Source organism: Ailuropoda melanoleuca, chromosome X, assembly GCF_002007445.2.
Source record: "Ailuropoda melanoleuca isolate Jingjing chromosome X, ASM200744v2, whole genome shotgun sequence".
Lineage (NCBI taxonomy): Eukaryota > Metazoa > Chordata > Mammalia > Carnivora > Ursidae > Ailuropoda > Ailuropoda melanoleuca.
The window spans coordinates 83,468,589-83,487,071 of NC_048238.1; the positions used below are offsets into that span (position 1 = coordinate 83,468,589).

General features: G+C 46.3%; 1 protein-coding gene across 1 annotated transcript in view; it reads right to left on the reverse strand.

The window, feature by feature from the left end:
- Positions 1 to 17,801, reverse strand: part of KIAA1210 (KIAA1210 ortholog) — a 47,060-nt gene extending 29,259 nt beyond the window's left edge. The window contains exons 1-5 of the mRNA XM_034649873.1: positions 17,690 to 17,801; positions 15,767 to 15,837; positions 10,143 to 10,308; positions 3,551 to 3,677; positions 3,087 to 3,224 (exon numbers count right to left, since the gene is read on the reverse strand). Of these exons, the coding sequence (XP_034505764.1) occupies positions 3,087 to 3,224; positions 3,551 to 3,677; positions 10,143 to 10,308; positions 15,767 to 15,827 (492 nt within the window). The 5' untranslated portion in view covers positions 15,828 to 15,837; positions 17,690 to 17,801. The remainder of the gene's footprint in view (positions 1 to 3,086; positions 3,225 to 3,550; positions 3,678 to 10,142; positions 10,309 to 15,766; positions 15,838 to 17,689) is intronic.
- Between the last annotated feature and the right edge of the window lie 682 nt (positions 17,802 to 18,483).

Sequence of the window (18,483 nt, forward strand, 5' to 3'; positions counted from 1 at the left end):
AACATCCGGTGGAAAAAAGACAGTCTCTTCAATAAATGGTGCTGGGAAAATTGGACAGCTACATGCAAAAGAATGAAACTTGACCACTCTCTCACACCATACACAAAAATAAACTCCAAATGGATGAAAGACCTCAATGTGAGACAGGAATCCATCAAAATTCTAGAGGAGAACATAGGCAACAACTTCTATGACATCGGCCAGAGCAACCTTTTTCACGACACATCGCCAAAGGCAAGAGAAATAAAAGATAAAATGAACTTATGGGACTTTATCAGGATAAAGAGCTTCTGCACAGCCAAGGAAACAGTCAAAAAAACTAAGAGACAGCCCACGGAATGGGAGAATATATTTGCAAAGGACACCACAGATAAAGGACTGGTATCCAAGATCTACAAAGAACTTCTCAAACTCAATACACGAGAAACAAATAAACAAATCATAAAATGGGCAGAAGATATGAACAGACACTTTTCCAATGAAGACATACAAATGGCTAACAGACACATGAAAAAATGTTCAAAATCATTAGCCATCAGGGAAATTCAAATCAAAACCACACTGAGATACCACCTTACGCCAGTTAGAATGGCAAAGATAGACAAGGCAAGAAACAACAATTGTTGGAGAGGATGTGGAGAAAGGGGATCCCTCCTACATTGTTGGTGGGAATGCAAGTTGGTACAGCCACTCTGGAAAACAGTGTGGAGGTCCCTTAAAAAGTTAAAAATTGAACTACCCTATGACCCAGCCATTGCACTACTGGGTGTTTACCCCAAAGATACAGACGTAGTAAAGAGAAGGGCCATATGCACCCCAATGTTCATAGCTGCATTGTCCACAATAGCCAAATCATGGAAGGAGCCGAGATGCCCTTCAACAGATGACTGGATTAAGAAGCTGTGGTCCATATATACAATGGAATATTACTCAGCTATCAGAAAGAACGAATTCTCAACATTTGCTGCAACATGGACGGCACTGGAGGAGATAATGCTAAGTGAAATAAGTCAAGCAGAGAAAGACAATTATCATATGATTTCTCTCATCTATGGAACATAAGAACTAGGATGATCGGTAGGGGAAGAAAGGGATAAAGAAAGGGGGGTAATCAGAAGGGGGAATGAAACATGAGAGACTATGGACTATGAGAAACAAACTGAGGACTTCAGGGGGGAGGGGGTGGGGGAATGGGATAGACTGGTGATGGGTAGTAAGGAGGGCACGTATTGCATGGTGCACTGGGTGTTATACACAACTAATGGAGCATCGAACTTTATATCGGAATCCGGGGATGTATTGTATGGTGACTAACATAATATAATAAAAAAATCATTAAAAAAAAAAAAGAAAACTGCTTGGCAGCCTCAGTTTCTTAAATTTCTGAATTCGATTTGATTCCACAGGAAGACTCTAAGCATCTACCAGCACATCTTCTTATCTATTCGTCCTCAAACAGAAAGAAACGATATATCGATATATCGTGGAGCGTAACCTAGGCACCCACAGTCCTAACACTTCAGATAAGACGTCAGGTGAAAACCTGGCAGGGACTAAAACACCGGTTTGGTCTTGGTGTCTCTAACAGAACTATACACTGGAGGTTCCTCTCCCACACTCTCCCAGTTGCTCTGAATGTCACATAATCCATTACGGATCCTGCCCCTCTGAGGAACCCAGCCATATGGCTATTTCCAACTGCTCAATGCAGCACCGGGCTCAGGACCCTTGACTTGATGCTCTCAACTACCCTGTCATTTAGGGCTGTGACCTTGGCACTTAGGGCAGGTCTCCCGTGCAAAGGTCCATCTGGTGATTGATGGCTTGTGTTCTGTTAACACCCCCTACCCTGTCTTCAGCCCTGTTTCTTGCAAGAGGGACTACGGGAGCAGACCGATGATGTGAGGAGAGGGCCCAAACCGGCCACTTAAGAAAACCTGCCTTTGGGCTACCGTGGCTTTCCCTATCCCCCGCTTCATTGTGAGAGGAAATGCCCCTAGAATCTTTACCTTTAACTCTCACCCCCCCACCCCCAAAATCATCTTTCTAGAGCAATGTCATGTCTCTGCTATGAGAGTCTGTCTGTTGCTGGGACTAAGAGAAGAGGGAGCCTTCCAGGAAGCTTCCCCTTTCTGCACGTGAGAAATAACCCTGTAGCCCTTGGTCAGGTACAGCTGGATTTCTGCCACTGGGTGGCAAGGAAGTGTCGCTGTGTAGACAAGCCAAGGCTGGTGTTTGATGCTCAAAACTGGTGACCGGAAGTGACTTTTCCTGCTGTGGAGCAACAGGGCAACAGTCTGCTGACCTCGGGGCTGCTTTACAGCCACAAGCTCGGCCCCACTGGTGACCATCTCGGTGTTTCCTTGTCTACCCTCCATAGGTAACGTGGCCAGCGGAACTGTCACACATGGCACAGGAACGGGAGTGAGAGATGGGGGGTCTTAAACAGACGCGCCACAAATAAGCCCCAGTTACCTTCTGCCGCATGAAAGGATGCAGCTCCTCGGTGGGAAAGGGTCTCCCCCTTGTATGCCTTTCTCAGTTACACAGGGAACTTTGGGTATCATCCCGCCCCCAAGCCGGGAGAAGGCGGAAGGTGGCTGCTTAGGGTTATTTCCCTGCTGCCCCTGGAGTATTTCTAGATCAGAGCTCCAGAAGAGTCTAACTGAGCAACGTTAGGGTTATCTGGAGGTAAAAGACCGTTCTCTGCATATGCGTAGCCTAAAGGTATACCCCTCCCCCTGGTGAGGCGGGCACAAAGAAACTGAATATCTTAAAGCCTGGGATATTGGGAAGACTGTGGGTTTTGAGGTCAACGACGCATCTGGGTCAGATTTCCAGGTCTACCATTTACTATCTGTTGAGATTGAGCAATTTCTTTAACCTCTCTGAGTCTTTATTCTATCATCACAAGCAACTGCTTGAGGTAGATATTTATATTTTACCCATTGTAGCTGAGGAAAGGAAGGCTCAGAGAGGTTAAGCAATCAGCCCAAGGTCACAGAGCCTGGAAGTAGCAGAGCAAGAATTCAAGCATAGGTCAGTCTGACTCAGCAGCCATACTTGGCACAATTCCACTCTATTACCTCAGCGATCTTAGAGCCCCCAATCCAGATTCCACTTCTAGGCACATATTGGGGCACAGCTCCAAACATAAGTCCAGAAACAGCTCCAGGCACATCACTAGTCCCAGATCTAGGCAGAGTTCTGGAAACTTGAGATCTCTGTAGAAGAATGAAAGAACATGGCGGTTGGAATGCCTGCACATTAACCAACAGTGGAATGTCCCCATCCTAAGACTTAATGCTTAATTAATTAATAATTAATACTTAATTCTTGAGGTGGGTCATACGAATATGGTAATGCCAGCCAACATAGTGTGCTGGGCACTAGGTCAGCGCATCGTGTATTTCTCCATTCTCCCTTCTTTACAATAGCCCTGTGGGGGAGAATCAGCTGGGGAGCAAGGCCAAACTCCCCCACCCCTTGTTTTTTGGCAGACTGGGATGAGGGAGTCTAATTAGGCACCGAGGCTGGAGTTCAGTATTACCTGTAGAGGTCGGCCTCTCTGGGGCTCTGGAGATGGGTATATTCTACGTGCTGACATTTCAGGCTCAGTATCCAACAGGAAGATGCTGTCATGGGACAGGGCTTTGCTGCCCATGCTGCTCTTGGCCCTGAACAGGAAGGGAAAGGTCTTGTAAGAAAAGCCCAAGGGCCGTAGGAACTGAAGACATGTGTATATCCATAGCACGACATATCACAGACACCTCAGAAAGGGGGCAAGGGTGCGCATGTGCTGACAGAGAAAGTTTTCCATTTAATATGTATTTCCAGGGGCGCCTGGGGGGCTCAGTCAGTGAAGCGTCTCCCTTTGGCTCAGGTCATGACCCCCCCGGGGTCCTGGGATGGAGCCCCGAGTCGGGCTCCCTGCTCAGCGGGGAGTCTGCTTCTCCCTCTGCTTTCCCCCCCACTCGTGCTCTCTCTCTCTCTCTCAATCAATCAATCAATGAATTATACATATACCTATATTAGCTACATATATAGTTTATATTCATAGAAAAAATTCCAGAAGGATATTCACCAAATAGTTAGTGGTAGTTCCCTCTGGGGAATGGCACTGGGGGTGAGGGGGGGACACCTTAATTTCCTACTTTATGTACTTCTGCATAATTTTGATTTTTTAAATTATCAACACAATTTTTTTATATAATAGTTTTGAGAGACGGTTTGCATACCATACAATTCACCCATTTAAAGTGTACAAGAGTGGCAACGCTGTAGAATGGGAGGGAAGACCCGGAGTCTTTCCGTTATTAAGGTAAGAGTTATAAAAGAGCTTTCACACCCAAATTTCTCTCTAGTGTTTTTGTTTTGATTTAAAACACCAAACACCTGCCCAGATACTGGAGACTCTCATTCACTAGATCTTTTCCTCTTTCACACAAGGGTTCCAGGATACATCTGTCTGGTTTTCAAAGCCGTCCTATGCACCCACCCCGCCACCCCCACCCCCAGCCTGCTAAACCCAGATGGAAATACCTTCTGATGGGGAATAAAGCCAGGTCGACAACAATTAAGTGCTAAGGCAAATCAGGGAAAAGTTAGAAACAAATGAAAGGCTAAAGGCACAAAAGATTCCTTTTGGAATGTGGGAATACATGCTACCTGTTAAAAATTTCAACCAAAGACATCACAAGAAAAGAAGACTACAGAGTAATATCTCTTATGAAATAGGTGTAAGAATCTTCAATAAAATACTAGTCATCTGAATCCAGCGACATAAAGAATTATACACTATTACCAAGGAGAATTTGCAAGAAATGTAAGGTTATCTTAATATATGAAAATCAATGAACATAATACACCATATCAACAGAATAAAAACAAAAACCGTGTGGTCATTTCAATGAATACAGAAAAAGCATTTGTAAAATCCAAATACATAATAAATACACTCATGATAAATACACTCAACCTTGACCGAGGACATCTGTGAAAAACACTCAGCTAACGTCACACTTAATGATGAAAGACTGAATGTTTTCTCCCTCAGATCAGGAACAAGACAAGGATGTCTGCAATTGCCACTTCTATTCAACATTGTCCTGGGGGTTCTAGCCGGGACAATTAGGGAAGAAAATTAAATAAAAGGCATCCATACTGGACAGGAAGACATGAAATTATATCCAATCATAGATGACACAATCTTGTGTATAAAACTCCTAAGGAATCCAATAAAAACTAGTAGAACTAATCAATGAGTTCAGCAAGGCTGCAGGATAAAAGACCAATATATAACAATTGATTGTATTTCTATATACTTGCAGTGAACAATCCGGAAGTGAAATGACAAAAACACTTCCAATTTTCAACATTTACAATAGCATCAATAAGAATAAAACCCTTAGGAATAAATCTAACAAAAAGCATGTAAAAACTATACTCTGAGCTCGCTAAAACACCGATGAAAGAAATTAAAGAAGAAAACCTAAGTAAATGAAAAAGCAACCTACGTTCAGGGCTTGGAAGACTCAATCTTGTCAAGATGGCAACAGTCCACAAATTGATCTGCAGATTTAATGCGATTATTATTGAAATTCCAGCTACCTTTTTTATTTTCTTTGGCAGAAGTGAGCAAGAAGATCTTTAAATTCACAGTGAAATGTAAGGGGCCACAAACTGATAAAACAATCTTGAAAAAGAAGTGCAAAGTTGGAGAACTCAGACTTGCCGATTTCAAAACTTACTACAAAGCTACTGTAATCAAGGCAGTGTAGTACTGACATGAGGATAGACATATAGATCAATGCAATAGAATTGGGAGTCCAGAAATAAACTCATTCATCTATGGTTCATTGATTTACAAAAAGGGTGCCAAGACCGTTCAATGGGGAATGAATAGTTTTTTCAACAAATGATGCTGAGACAATAGGATAGATACATACAGAAGAGAGAAGTTAGACCCTACCTCATACCATATATAAACATAAACTCAAAATGGATCAAAGACCTAAATATAAGAGCTAAAATTCTTAGAAGAAAAGATCGGGAGTATATTTTCATGACCTGGATTTGGCAATGGATTCTTAGAATATGACTCCAAAAGCTTAAGCAACTGAAGAAAAGAATAAATAAATGGATTTGATAAGAATTAATCTTTGAAGGATTCTAGTGAGAAAGTCAAAGGACAACCCACATAAGGGGGGGAAATATTTGCAGATTGTATATCCTTTTTTTAAAAGATTATTTATTTGAGAGAAAGAGCAGAGTGAATGAAAGAGAACACAAGTAGAGGGGGGAGGGGCAGAGGGAGAGGGAGAAGCAGGCTTCCCGCTGAGCAGGGACCCCCCCCCCAATTACAGGACTCGATCCCAGGACCCTGGGATCATGACCCGAGCCAAAGGCAGGTGCTTAACCGACTGAGCCACCCAGGCGCCCCTGCAGATTGTATATTTGATAAGGGATTCATATCTAGAATACATGAGGAACTCTTACAATTCAGTAATAAAAAGATAATAACCCAATTTTTTAAATGGGCAAAGGATCGCAATAGATATTTCTCCAAAGAAGATATACAAATGGCCAACAAGCACTTGAAAAGATGCTCAACCATGCATTAGCCAGTCAGGAAATATAAATCCAAACCATAATGAGATGCCACTTCAGACCCACTAGAATGGCTAGAAGCAAAAGCTCAGATAGTAACAAGTGTTGGCAAGGTTGCGGAGAAATTGGAACCTCCGCGTGCTGCTGGTGGGAATATAAAATGGTGCAGGCATTTTGGAAAACAGTCTGGTGGTTCCTCAAAAACTTAAACATTAAATTACCATATGACCCAGTACAATCCTCCATAATAGCCAAAAGGTGGAAACACCCAAGTACCTGTCATCTGATGAACAGATAAAATGTGTATTCATACACTGGAATACTATTCAGTAGTGTGAAAAAATTAAGTATTGGATTCATGCCACCACATGGATGACACTGGAAAACAAAAATATGCTAAGGGAAACAAGCCAGTCACCAAAGGCCACATACCATATGATACATTTTATAGGAAGTATCCAGAAAAAGCAAACTGATAGAGACAGAAAGTAGATAAGTGAGCACCTTGTGCTGGAGTGGGGGAAGGATGGGGATTGACTGCTATTGGGAACAGGGTTTCTTTTAGGGAGGGGTGGAAATGTTTTTAAATTAGATAAAATAATTGTTTAAAATTTTGTGTACTTTTTTTTGGATTTATTGCCTTTATTATAAAACATACGCTCTAATACACGTAGGTTGGCACTTTAGAAAACAACCTAAGTAGGGCTCCCCTAATTAGGGCTCCATGCCCAACATGGTCCTTGAACTCATGACCCTGAGATCAAGAGTTGCATGCTCTACTGAGCCAGCCAGGTGCCCCTAAAAAACAATTTTTTTTTAGAGAAAGAGAGCGCGAGAGTGAGCGGCGGGGGTGGGCAGAAGGAGAGAGAGAATCTTGAGCTGGCTCCACACCCAGTGTGGAGCCTGTCACTGGGCTCAATCTCACGACCCTGAGATCACGACCGGAGCTGAAATCAAGAGGCCAATGCTCAACCGACTGAGGCACCCAGGCACTCCCCTAAAAAACAATCTTTAGATGGTACCCAGAGTAACAGCTCGGGCACTGTAGGACCAGCACCCACCCCATCATTGTGAGCCTGTCTGACTGTGGGTCATGAACATGGGTAGATCTGATCATGACAGGCTCTGAGGACAATCTGGTATTATGGGGATTAAAATGGAACCCATAGGAAGGTGGCTTGTGGGCCAGCAAGAGGAGAGGTGACAGATGCCTTCGTACTACCCACTTCTTCCCTATAAAACTCTGCTACCCAGGCGGCCCTGGTGGTGAAAGCAGCATGCTCTGTCTTACTAAAATGGCAGTCCCACAGAAAATTAACAGGACTCCAGATAAAGGCTTAATGATGCCATATGACTGATGCAGCATTGAGACAGCAATGTTCCCAGACACCTCTCTATACACGCTTTCCCCCATTATGCGCACATAGATGCTTTCATTCACCGTTGCTCTATGACCTGCCAGCTCAAATCAGGCTTGGGACCTGTGTCTCGTCTACAGGGAAATCTTGGGCCATGGGTGGGCTTCGAAACCATCATTTCCATGCTGGGCATCAGCCAGAGTGCAGCTGTTGAACTGGATCTTTAGTGCCAGACCCTCCCTGATCCAAGGATTCCAGTAGCACTGGCTGCAGCCATGTTTGTCAGAAACCGAATCTCGCGGTGCCTGGGTGGCTCAGTTGGTTAAGTGTCTGCCTTCCGCTCAGGTCATGATCCCAGGGGTCTGGGATCGAGCCCCACATTGGGCTCCCTGCTCAGCAGGGAGCCTGCTTCTCCCTCTCCCTCTGCCTGCTGCTCTGCCTACTTGTGCTCTCTCTCTGTCAAATAAATAAATATAATGTTTAAAAAAAAAAAAAAGAAAAAGAAACCGAATCTCCTGTCCGCTGAACTTATCTAGCACATACTGATCTGCTTCCTGGAGGCAGAAACAAGAAAATGCATCCAAAACTCCAAACAAAATCTTGGCCTTAATTAAAGGCAATAAAACACATGACCTCAGCAGCCATTTAAAGAAAAACAAAACGGAGGCATGGGGTGTATCCATTTTATCAGATACAGCTTAATACAGTCTTAGAAATGGATACTGGTCCTATGGTATAGGGAGGGGAGGGCTGGCTGTAAGTTTTGTTATGACGGACAGCTTCAATGGGATAAAGAGGCTGATCTTTCTTCCTAACTCTTGAATGATGTTCTCCAGGGTTTTCCCCCTAACACGTTAAGCAAGCGACAGGGGTCGGGAGTGATCATCAGGCCTCCTACATTATACTCTTAATTAATTTATGCTCCTTGCCCCCCCCTAAAAAGGCCTATTTCAGGCCCTAAGAAAAACACCCTTCCTCATATATAAATTAGTTCACGCACTTCCATTCACCCCTCCTTCTTCCTTTCCCCCCACTTCCTCCTGTCCTCCTCCCACCCCGCAAGCTGTGTGCGCACTTGCCATCTTAGTGTGGAGAATGCATCAGAACCAACAGGCCATTTTGGAGGCGGAGGGACAGGTGGGAAGGGGGAAATGCAGGACTTTAGTAGAGAGGGCCAACTTGCCAATTTGTAGAGGCGACGCAGAGTAGGCCCACACTCCCCTCTCCCCTCCTCCACTCACTGGTTTCTAGCAGGGCTAGTGTAGGCTCACTTGGGGCTGTCAGGCTGTGGTCTACAGCACGGCATGATTTGTGAGGTATGAGAAAAGCCCCTCTGTCCAAAACCATCTCCCCCCACCCCCAGCAAAGCTAGCTGAAATTCCTCACAACCAATGCACCCATTAAGGGCCTCCTGAGGGAGGCTGAGGTGCTAACTGTCGTGTTTGCTGATTGTCCCATTTCCAGCAAACAAAGCCTAGAGGGAAAAGGTCGAGGCACAGGTGAGCTCTCTGGGCAGTCCAGCTAAGTCTGGAATGTTCAGGCCAGGGGAAGAGGCCCAAGGGGCACTGCGCAGAGGGGGAGCTGACAGAGCCAGGAACAGCAGGGGGTCCTGGATGGTCAGATACGGAAGTGGAGGTGTCACGGATGACAATTGGAACAGGGGTGGCTGAGAAACTGTCTTCCCCATTCTGGGACGAGTTACAGCATCTCCCCTCCGCCCCCCCTGCACCCCCTGCCCCATCTGCTGGGATGTTACCCGCTTATTTCTTTGCTTGTTTCTACATTAGCATAAGTGATTTCGAGCTCCAACCTCCGCCCAGCTAGACTGGCTTCAGGGTCTGAGATTTTAATCACACAGTAAGAGCTGGAGCTTCCCCCAGCGGGGTAATCGCAAATCCACAGTCCGAGGGCCCAGCAGGCACATCAGGCCCGGCTTCCTGAATGGGGCAGAGGCCTCCAGCTCCCTGCTAGGGCTAGGCTCCTTTACTGCAGCTGTGACAGGGGAGGGCTGCCCTGGTCTACTTGTACCCAGGGCTCTCGGGGCCAGGGGTGTGCGGCTGCCAACCTACTGAGCTCTGCACCCCAACAATAAGCATCGGTGTGAGGAGCGAGCGTGGAGAAAGGCCCCCAGGCCATGGTCGCCCCCGGCAGGGGCTGCCACCCACCAGACCTTACCTGGCCTCCATGCGACGACCTTCCTGAACCGGTTTCAGAGAAGAGATGTCAATATTGCCGCTGGACAAGCTTGCCTTGAGCCTCCTCCCTCCCTGGGCATCTTCCGGCTCCTTTTTCTTCTTGCCAAAAAAGTTCTTGAAGGCTTTAAATTTGGATTTCTTTTTTCCTGGAAGTTAAGGAATGAAAGCAAGGCAGAGTGAGACAGTGGAAGGGACGATGGGGAGGAAATAGGACCTTGGTGACAGAAGCAAGGACTGTGATCCCAGGGTGTCTTCGCCCCACCCGACCCGGACCCATGACAGGACGACACCGCAACACCATGCATGTGGCCTGCTCCCTTCTTCATAACGCCGTAGGACAAAGTGTCTGAGTTTCTGGGGGGAGCAGCCACTTGGCCCCGGCTTGTGGTCTTTGGGCAGGCCTCTCTTCGGGCCCAACTCCCCAGGCATCCACCTGCCTCTCCACCTCAACCACGAACACACGCCTCTTTCCTGACCCAAGAAGTACATTCATACGCAGCCATCATGAGCCCACATAAGCACGGGGAACCCCCAGCCCCGACTTCACGCTGGTATCTGGAGTCGCCGCCACCCAGCTGGGGAGGCAAGCTTCCACATGCAAGAAAGCCCCTGGGGACCCCTGGAGCTGCAGGCGGGCACTGGTTCTGCCCAGCTTGTGTGCTGGAAGGATGGAGATCTGCGCGGTGAGTGCTATCGGGCCGGTGCAGACAGGGAAGCCTTCCTCCAGGAGGGGATTTAGGAGCAAGCGAGAGGGCTGGGAATTGGGAAGAAAGGGCCACCAGGCAACGAAGCTGCCTGTGCAAAAGCCATGACAGAATCAGATACCTAAGGGTTTTTCAAGAAGTGCATGCGTGCGTGCGCTATGTGCACTGTGTGTGTTCTTCCATTATTACCGGTTGGTTTGCATTATCTATGGGGCTACTGCCCTCTGCACCTGCGAATAATTAAAAGTTTGCTCTGTCTACATTAACCAGCAGGGCGGCGGCGAGGCATGGGAGCTTTAAATGCTCCTAAGGCTCTGTTTGGGCTTTTATTAGTTTCCTAACAAGCACGTGTATCTTTCTTGGGGCTCAGCAGAAGAGGGGCAAGGAGAGGGGGGTCCGTGCTGCATTCTTCAGAGGGAAGGAATCAGCTCTTACTGCTTTCACATGCAATAATGTCTCATCCAAATTCCCAGCAGTCTGGTGTCTGCAAGGCCTCTTGCCAGCATAGCGATGCTGCACCGGCAGGGAAGGGCCCTGGCAAGAGAGTTGCCGATGGAGCTGCCATTAGAAAGGCTTAGCGGTGTAACGGAGAGCACCACCCAAGAGTCAGAACAGCCTGGGATCCTTGACTTGGCTCTACTATCAATTAGCTGTGTGACTTTGGGTAAGTCACTCAACCTCTCTGGAACTCAGCGGGGAAATGAAGGGATCACACTAATCAGCATCTCCCAAAGTGTGTTCAGAGGCCTGTCATCAGCTTATTCCATGAGAAAGGTATCAGCAGGCCAGTCATTCTGAGAAACCCTGGATTAGGCAAAGTTTAGGGTTCTGCTTTCCAATAAGACTTTTCTGGAACTTCAAAATGCCTATGTGAACAGTGAAGCTCTAAGATACTGGGCAGCAATGTTGCCTCCCAAATGCACGTAACCAGAATGTCTGGCAAAATGCACTTTGGGAAATGCTGAACTAGGGTTCCTTCTAGCTCTGGAATCCTGTGGCCTATGAGAAAGCTTTCTAAACTTCAGGGCCTGTCTTCAGTCCAGTGTCCCACCGATCACAGCAATCAACCCTTCTCTTTGCACGCCTAAAACTTGACTGTTGGCCTTCCAAATTGTACATCTGAATGCTCTCTAGTCTGCTCATCCATCCATCCATGCATCCATCCATCCATCCATCCATCCAACAAATATTTAAGACCAAGCACTGTGTTTTGGGTTTCCATGAGAAAGGAATACAATACAGTTCTGCGTCTTAGCTACCGTCCCCCTCATCGAGGCTCTAGGCAGGACCCCTTTCTCATCCCCTTCAGCAACCAGCATCGTGAAAGGCAGGCAGGAGCACCCAAGGGACAACCGAGTCCATTGAGGGGTGCAGAATACCAGCACAGCTGTCACATCCCTGAAATTGAGGCCACCAAGCAGAGTCACTCTTAAGCATCCTACAATTTAAACACTGGCCCTCGTCAGAGTTGATATAAGTTGTAAAAAGTGTAGGTAAAGAGCTTAGCATAGGGTCTGGCATGGTGCAAGCGCTAATAACTGTGAGCTAGTGCTAGGGAATTAATAATTATTTGTTTCTTTTTAATTGTTTTTTTTTTTACATGAGCTCTATGCCCAATGTGGGGCTTGAACTCACAACCCTGAGGTCAAGAGTTGCACGCTCTACCCACGGAGTCAGCCAGGTGCCCCGATAATTACTTGTTTATTAAGACCAGATTCAATTCTACCTGTAGATTTGGTCTCTCGGTTCTATTTATCTATAGATAAGGGGAAGCAGCCCTGTATCCACCGATCGATGGTGGACTCTACGGGGTGATGATTAGAAGCAGAAGCCGGCATGGGGTGGGGTGACACAAGAAGGCTAGAGGACTGTGTGCTTGCTAATGGCTGCTGAAGCAATTTCCGTTTGGGAGAGCTTGGGCTATGTCTCATCTACTAGGATGCACCTAAATGGGGTCACGATGGGGACCGACTTGGCGATTCTACCTACGGATAGACAGAATGAAACACGAAGATACAGCACGAAACATATTTTTTCCAAGTTCCCTTCTGTAATTTTTTTCAGGAAAAATTCAACTAATTTCTGTAATGATAAATTATTTAGAACAATGCTTGGGGGTGGCTCGAAAATGACCGAGTGTTACTATGTTATACTAATTGCTATGATCAGTTCTTTGCTGGAAAAGATTTATCAGCTGGATCTCTTGGGGGGAAATGCCCTTATCTGTAGTATTTGCCTGTCTGTCTGGTGTAAAAGTCCCTGCCCATTTTCACCCAGAACGAATGAGATTTATTGATTCTCGACAGGTGGTCTCCTTCCCATCTTCTAATGCCCGTCTTGAAGCTCAGAGTGTTTAGAAGCATAGTGATTGTTGTCCCTCTTGCTTCAAAACCCCCGACTAGAAGGGAGGGGGGCAAGCCTGCTTCTCACAAACCAGCAAAGGCAGAGAGGAGACAATCAGCAGCTAGTAGCTGCCCTCGTGACGCCATCTATAAATACTTAATAATTGAATAAAAACACTTCTAATAAACATTCAGGCTCTCAAACTGAATGTACCACTCATAAGCATCGTATGGGCAGACAAAATTAAGCACTGACACCTTTTTATGTCCCTAAACCAACAAAATGAGTAGTGACTTTCGAACTATAACAGGGGCTAACATTTCATGATGCGTGTATTTCCATTTCCGCACCCCCTCCCCCCAGTTTTCCATTTCTGCTGGCCAAAAACAACCACCTATTTTCCCATGAGGATCCAACATACCTTAAATAATGTATCTCTTTCAACCATGGGCACTAGAAGGAAAATAATGTTTCCATGTGTCCCCGTGGGCTAGCTCTGAGTAGGGGGGGGTAGAGCTTCATTGGCAGAACTGGGGGCACACCAAGAGATGGTAACGACCCTGGTGCGTTGGCGGCTTGCTGACCTAGGGCAGTGACTAGGAAGCTGAACACGGCCTTAATGAGCAACCCAAGAGTCCAAGTCTTCCACCTGTTTTGGCTTAAGAGACCTCCCGAGCCCCCACCACATCAGACCCCACGTGTGGAGATCGGCCCTGGGAAATAGATACGAGTCCGGGAATGGTCCACAAGCTCTGTTTTCTGAAACCCCACTGAAATCTGAGACAGTTGCCCTATGTTCAAGTGTATGGATTGGCCTTTCAAGCTCTCTTTTGTAAAGGGGTGCCTTTAAATTGCCAGCAGTTGAGCCCCGCCCAGGCTGGTTTTCAACAGAAGCTGAAGTGCCAGAGGCTAGATAGACCCAGGCAGCCAGTAGAGGTCGCAACCCCCATTTGTAGCCAGCAACGTTTATGTAGGTCACCTCCACACTGGGTAACTCGTGCCCCCCCCACCGCCAGTACCGCAGTGGTGGGCGGTGAGCTGCCGGCTTCTGGACTTCTCCTATAACAAAGCCACTGATTTCCCTGTCTGAGCCCGAGGACTACGAATTCCCAAACAGGCAGAAGCTCTCAACACCCTCATCCAATGAGGGCAATGTGTCACATGCCAGAAAACAGCCCACGGAAGGCAGTTTTTTCCCCCAGAGAGGAAAACACCATTAACTCCAATGAAGAAATCATCACTTCTGGGTTGTATATTTGCTTATCTGCCCCGCACACAGGCAGCCCACCTGGGTTGAACTTAATGGGCTTTAAAAATGCATCGCATGATGGTGACCTTGTTCTCTTGCATTGCTGCTCAGAAAGAAAACATTTCTAACTAGTCTTTCTCTCCAGCAACCTCCAAACAGTCACACTAGTCTCTGGCTAGCAACGACTAGTTTTAAAAATATACTCAACTCTCTGGTCTTTTAAACAACAAAATCTTGCGAACGGAGAAAAGGCATTTCCTTACCTTCACTCTTCATCAAGATGCACCGCATTGCCACGTTCGTTTGAACGCATCTGTCTAGCTCGTACCCAAAAAGATAGGTCCATTGGTTTGGTAGGGGGCTGCCTTGGTGAAGAGGCCTGTGATTCATTTTTTTTATCCATTCATTGATTGACTATTCGGGGTGTCTAAGGACGCTCTCTCTGAGACCCAATACTAAACAATGGCGACGCAGAAACGAAGACCCAAGCCCTGCCCTCAAGGATCCGTGCACCAGGTTCAGCAACCCCCGCCCCACATCAGCAATAAAATCAGGCCTCTAGGAAGCCACAAGAAGGTTCCATTCCGTTCTTCCAGATCAAGTCTTCCACATCATACACTACTTCAATAAAAATTGAAGAGCAACCCAGTGAACTGTTGCATTTAGCCTTGTCTTTAAATTCAATGTCTTAGTTTACGTCGGATGGTTCCTTTGCGGTGGGGGGTTGTGGATGAAACTTATCAACGTCTAGTGACTTTTCCCTCCCTGAACTGATATTCACCCGCGGTCATGTATGGCTTCTAGGTGGCCCCACAGTTCAGGGAATGGACACTCATCTGAGTAAGTTTTACAAAAAGAACTTTTGTAAATTGAGTCCTACTTAACAGAAGGCTGTGGTAGCATCTTCTGTTCATATGCCCCCTTTATTCCTCAAATTGCAGACTTATCTGTTGGTTAAATCTGGATTGCTATCTACAGTAAAACCTCAGTTGAATCTCTCAGATCATGGTCTGCTCCAATTTTTTCTTTCTGATTAAGCAGAAATACTTCCCCTGCCTTAGTAGGAGAAACCGGTAACCATTCCTCAAAGGAGATTGCAGGGCCTCCGACAAACCTTGTGCTATCAGAGTTGGAACCCCCCCCCCAAAAAAAAGGAGTCCAAAAAGACTGCAAAGTCAATGCAGATTGAGTCTAATGCTATTAGACATTTGATATGAACTCGTTCGCTTGTGACTTCATTTTTCCCTAGGGGTTAAACACAGTAAACAAATCCAGTTCTAGTTGGCAAGATTCCACTGGGCTACTTACCCTCGTCACTGGCCTCCAGAACTTCCAGACTTCCAGAAGCTTCACTCAGTGATTCAGCCATAGTAGGCTCACTAAAGTAAAATATTGAGTGAAAAAGCAAATCATTTGATATCCAGAGCATAACACACTCGTTTTACCTTACCCCTTATCCTTCTGTTAGATTCTTAAACCATTCAAGGAAAACCAGACAAAGAGAATTGCCATGAGAGAGAATTACCCTTCCTTAAAAAAAAAGATCATGACTTCAGTTATGTGAAATGTCTAGAACAGGCAAATACACAGAAATATACATGCCAGAATGTTTATCACTGCATTCTTTTAAATAGCCAAAAATGGGAAGCAATCCAAGTGACCATTAAAAGGCTAATTCTCCCATGACTCCGATTCTATGCCATGGGAGAAACATCTGTCCTGTGCTTTTCTCCATCAATACAGATAATCGATTGAGCATCAACTGTAGATTTTCCATTCAGTCTAGCCTTCCAGCAAAAGGTAGGGCTGACAGGTCTAGGGAAACATGTCTGTGGATAACCAAATCTTTAAAAATCAGTGCTGACATTTTTTATGGGAGTTTGTGCGCACTGGGGAGGGGGATCTGATCAGCACCCTAACCCAGAGAAAAGATGCTATGTTCGTACACAGCTGGGAAGCTATAGAAAGGTGGGCAGAGGTGGGCCTCATAAGAGCTCCTCCTGAGGTCTTGATCTGACTGGCTGAAGGACCATCAAGTGGGGTTAAGTAGGTTCTGGAGCCCCCCTCCCCACCCCAGATCTGCTCAGCTCCCAGACATAGTCAAACTGCCATTGTTGTTTCGTGGATGGATTCCAGGACGGTCCTGTCCTGCCCTCCAGCCATATACCCCCGATACATCTCCGGAAGTAGAGAGGGATGTCCATAGTCTCTGAGGTTAAGGTGGACTTGACAGGTTACCAGCAAGAGTGACTGAGGCCTTGGAAAGCAAATGCTTTTAAACCACAGTAAGGGCTGACAGGGCCCTGGTGTTGAGAAGGCTTCAGACCCTCTCACTTTGAAGTCCTGTGATTTCCCACGGTGTGTGTTCTTTCTTACTGTGATGAGCAATAAACCCAACTCGTTCGATGACAGGTGTGTTCCGGCCGGCCTTGGCTGACACTATGTTCAAGTCACTCAAACTCTATGAGCCAATATCACCATTCTCCCCGAAGATGACTTAATCCCAAGCCCACACAATGCTCACTAATTCGCACACACACACACACACACACACACACACACACGTTCCACCTGGAGATTTGGGAGGAGCAAAGGGATGGAGAAATTCAGAAGTCCCTCAGAAATTCCGAGGGAGGACAGGAGAATTCCTTGGGCCCAGAGCAATTCACATCATGGGTGGTTTCCTGGGTCAGCTTAATAAACATATCAGCACCCCCACCCCGAGGCTAAGGAAAGCTTCTGAGCCACTGGGGAAATAAACTCTCTCTGAGCTTTGGAGAAGTCCATAGAAAAGGAGCCTGTTTTCCAAAATACCAGGCCACAGTAGGCTAATACTGTTCTTAACCCAACACTGGCAGGGGTAGAAGACAGCAAAGCAACAACCAAAGAGAAAAATACGGAAGCCAAGAGGGAGAAGAAAGAGGACATCTTGGCGGCATCTGAATCCCTTAGAGCACTTCATAGAATCACTCGATTTGACTAACTCTCGAGTGTAGACCATCTCCGATCCTTCCTGGCACACTTACCTCATCCTCCTAACCGAATCCCAAGGGCCCCGAAGACAGCACCACCATCAGCTGAGCTGTCTCCCTGTCTCAACCAACCAACAAACCAACCATCACAGCGAAACACACATGTCTCCCCTTGATTTAAAATTCTCTTCCCGTTACCACCCCATTCTCCTTGTCTCTTTTAAGCAAAACTTAAAAGAGTCATGTCATCTATACTTACTAGCCTTACGTCTTCACTTCTTACTCTCCTGGGCTCTTTCTCTTCAGGCTTCCAACCCGAACTGCTTCCAAAGCACTCCACCGAAGCGGCTCTTATTAAATGCTACCGCGGGTTCCCTCACTCCCCAGCAACATCTGACACTCCCTCCTTTTTGTACAATTTTATCACTTTGCCTTTTTGACCATCACACTCCCCTAATTCTCCTCCAACCTCATTGGCTGATTCTTCTTCAATCTCCTTTGCTCAATCTTCTCCTCTCCCTGGATCTGAAATATTGTAGCCCCTAAAATCTCTGTCCTTGGCCCTCTTTTTCTATGACCGCTCCCTCAAACAGTGCCATTCCATTGAAACATTAACGTGAGCCACCACTGCAAAATTCCTAGTAGCCGCTTTTGAAAAAGCAAAAAGAAAACAGATGGGGTGACTTTGACCTCAGCAGAGCCCACACATTATCATATTTTATTTAACTCAATACAACCAGAATAGTAGCAGCTCAGCAGGCAATCATCATAAACTAATGTCAAGGGGATATTTTACATTNTTCTCCCCCCCCCCCCCCGTGCTAAGTCTTTGAAATCCGATTTGCATTTCACACATACGGCACATCTCAATTCGAGCTGGCCGATTTCAAGTGCTCGACGGTCACACGTGGCTAGCGGCTACCATACCCTAAATGATCTCATTCAGACTTGAAGTACCGTCTATACACTGGACTCCAAAGTGTCTGTCTCCAGACTAGATGTCTCCTCTGTACTTCATGGTCCTATAACCAACTGCCTAGCCAATACCCCCAA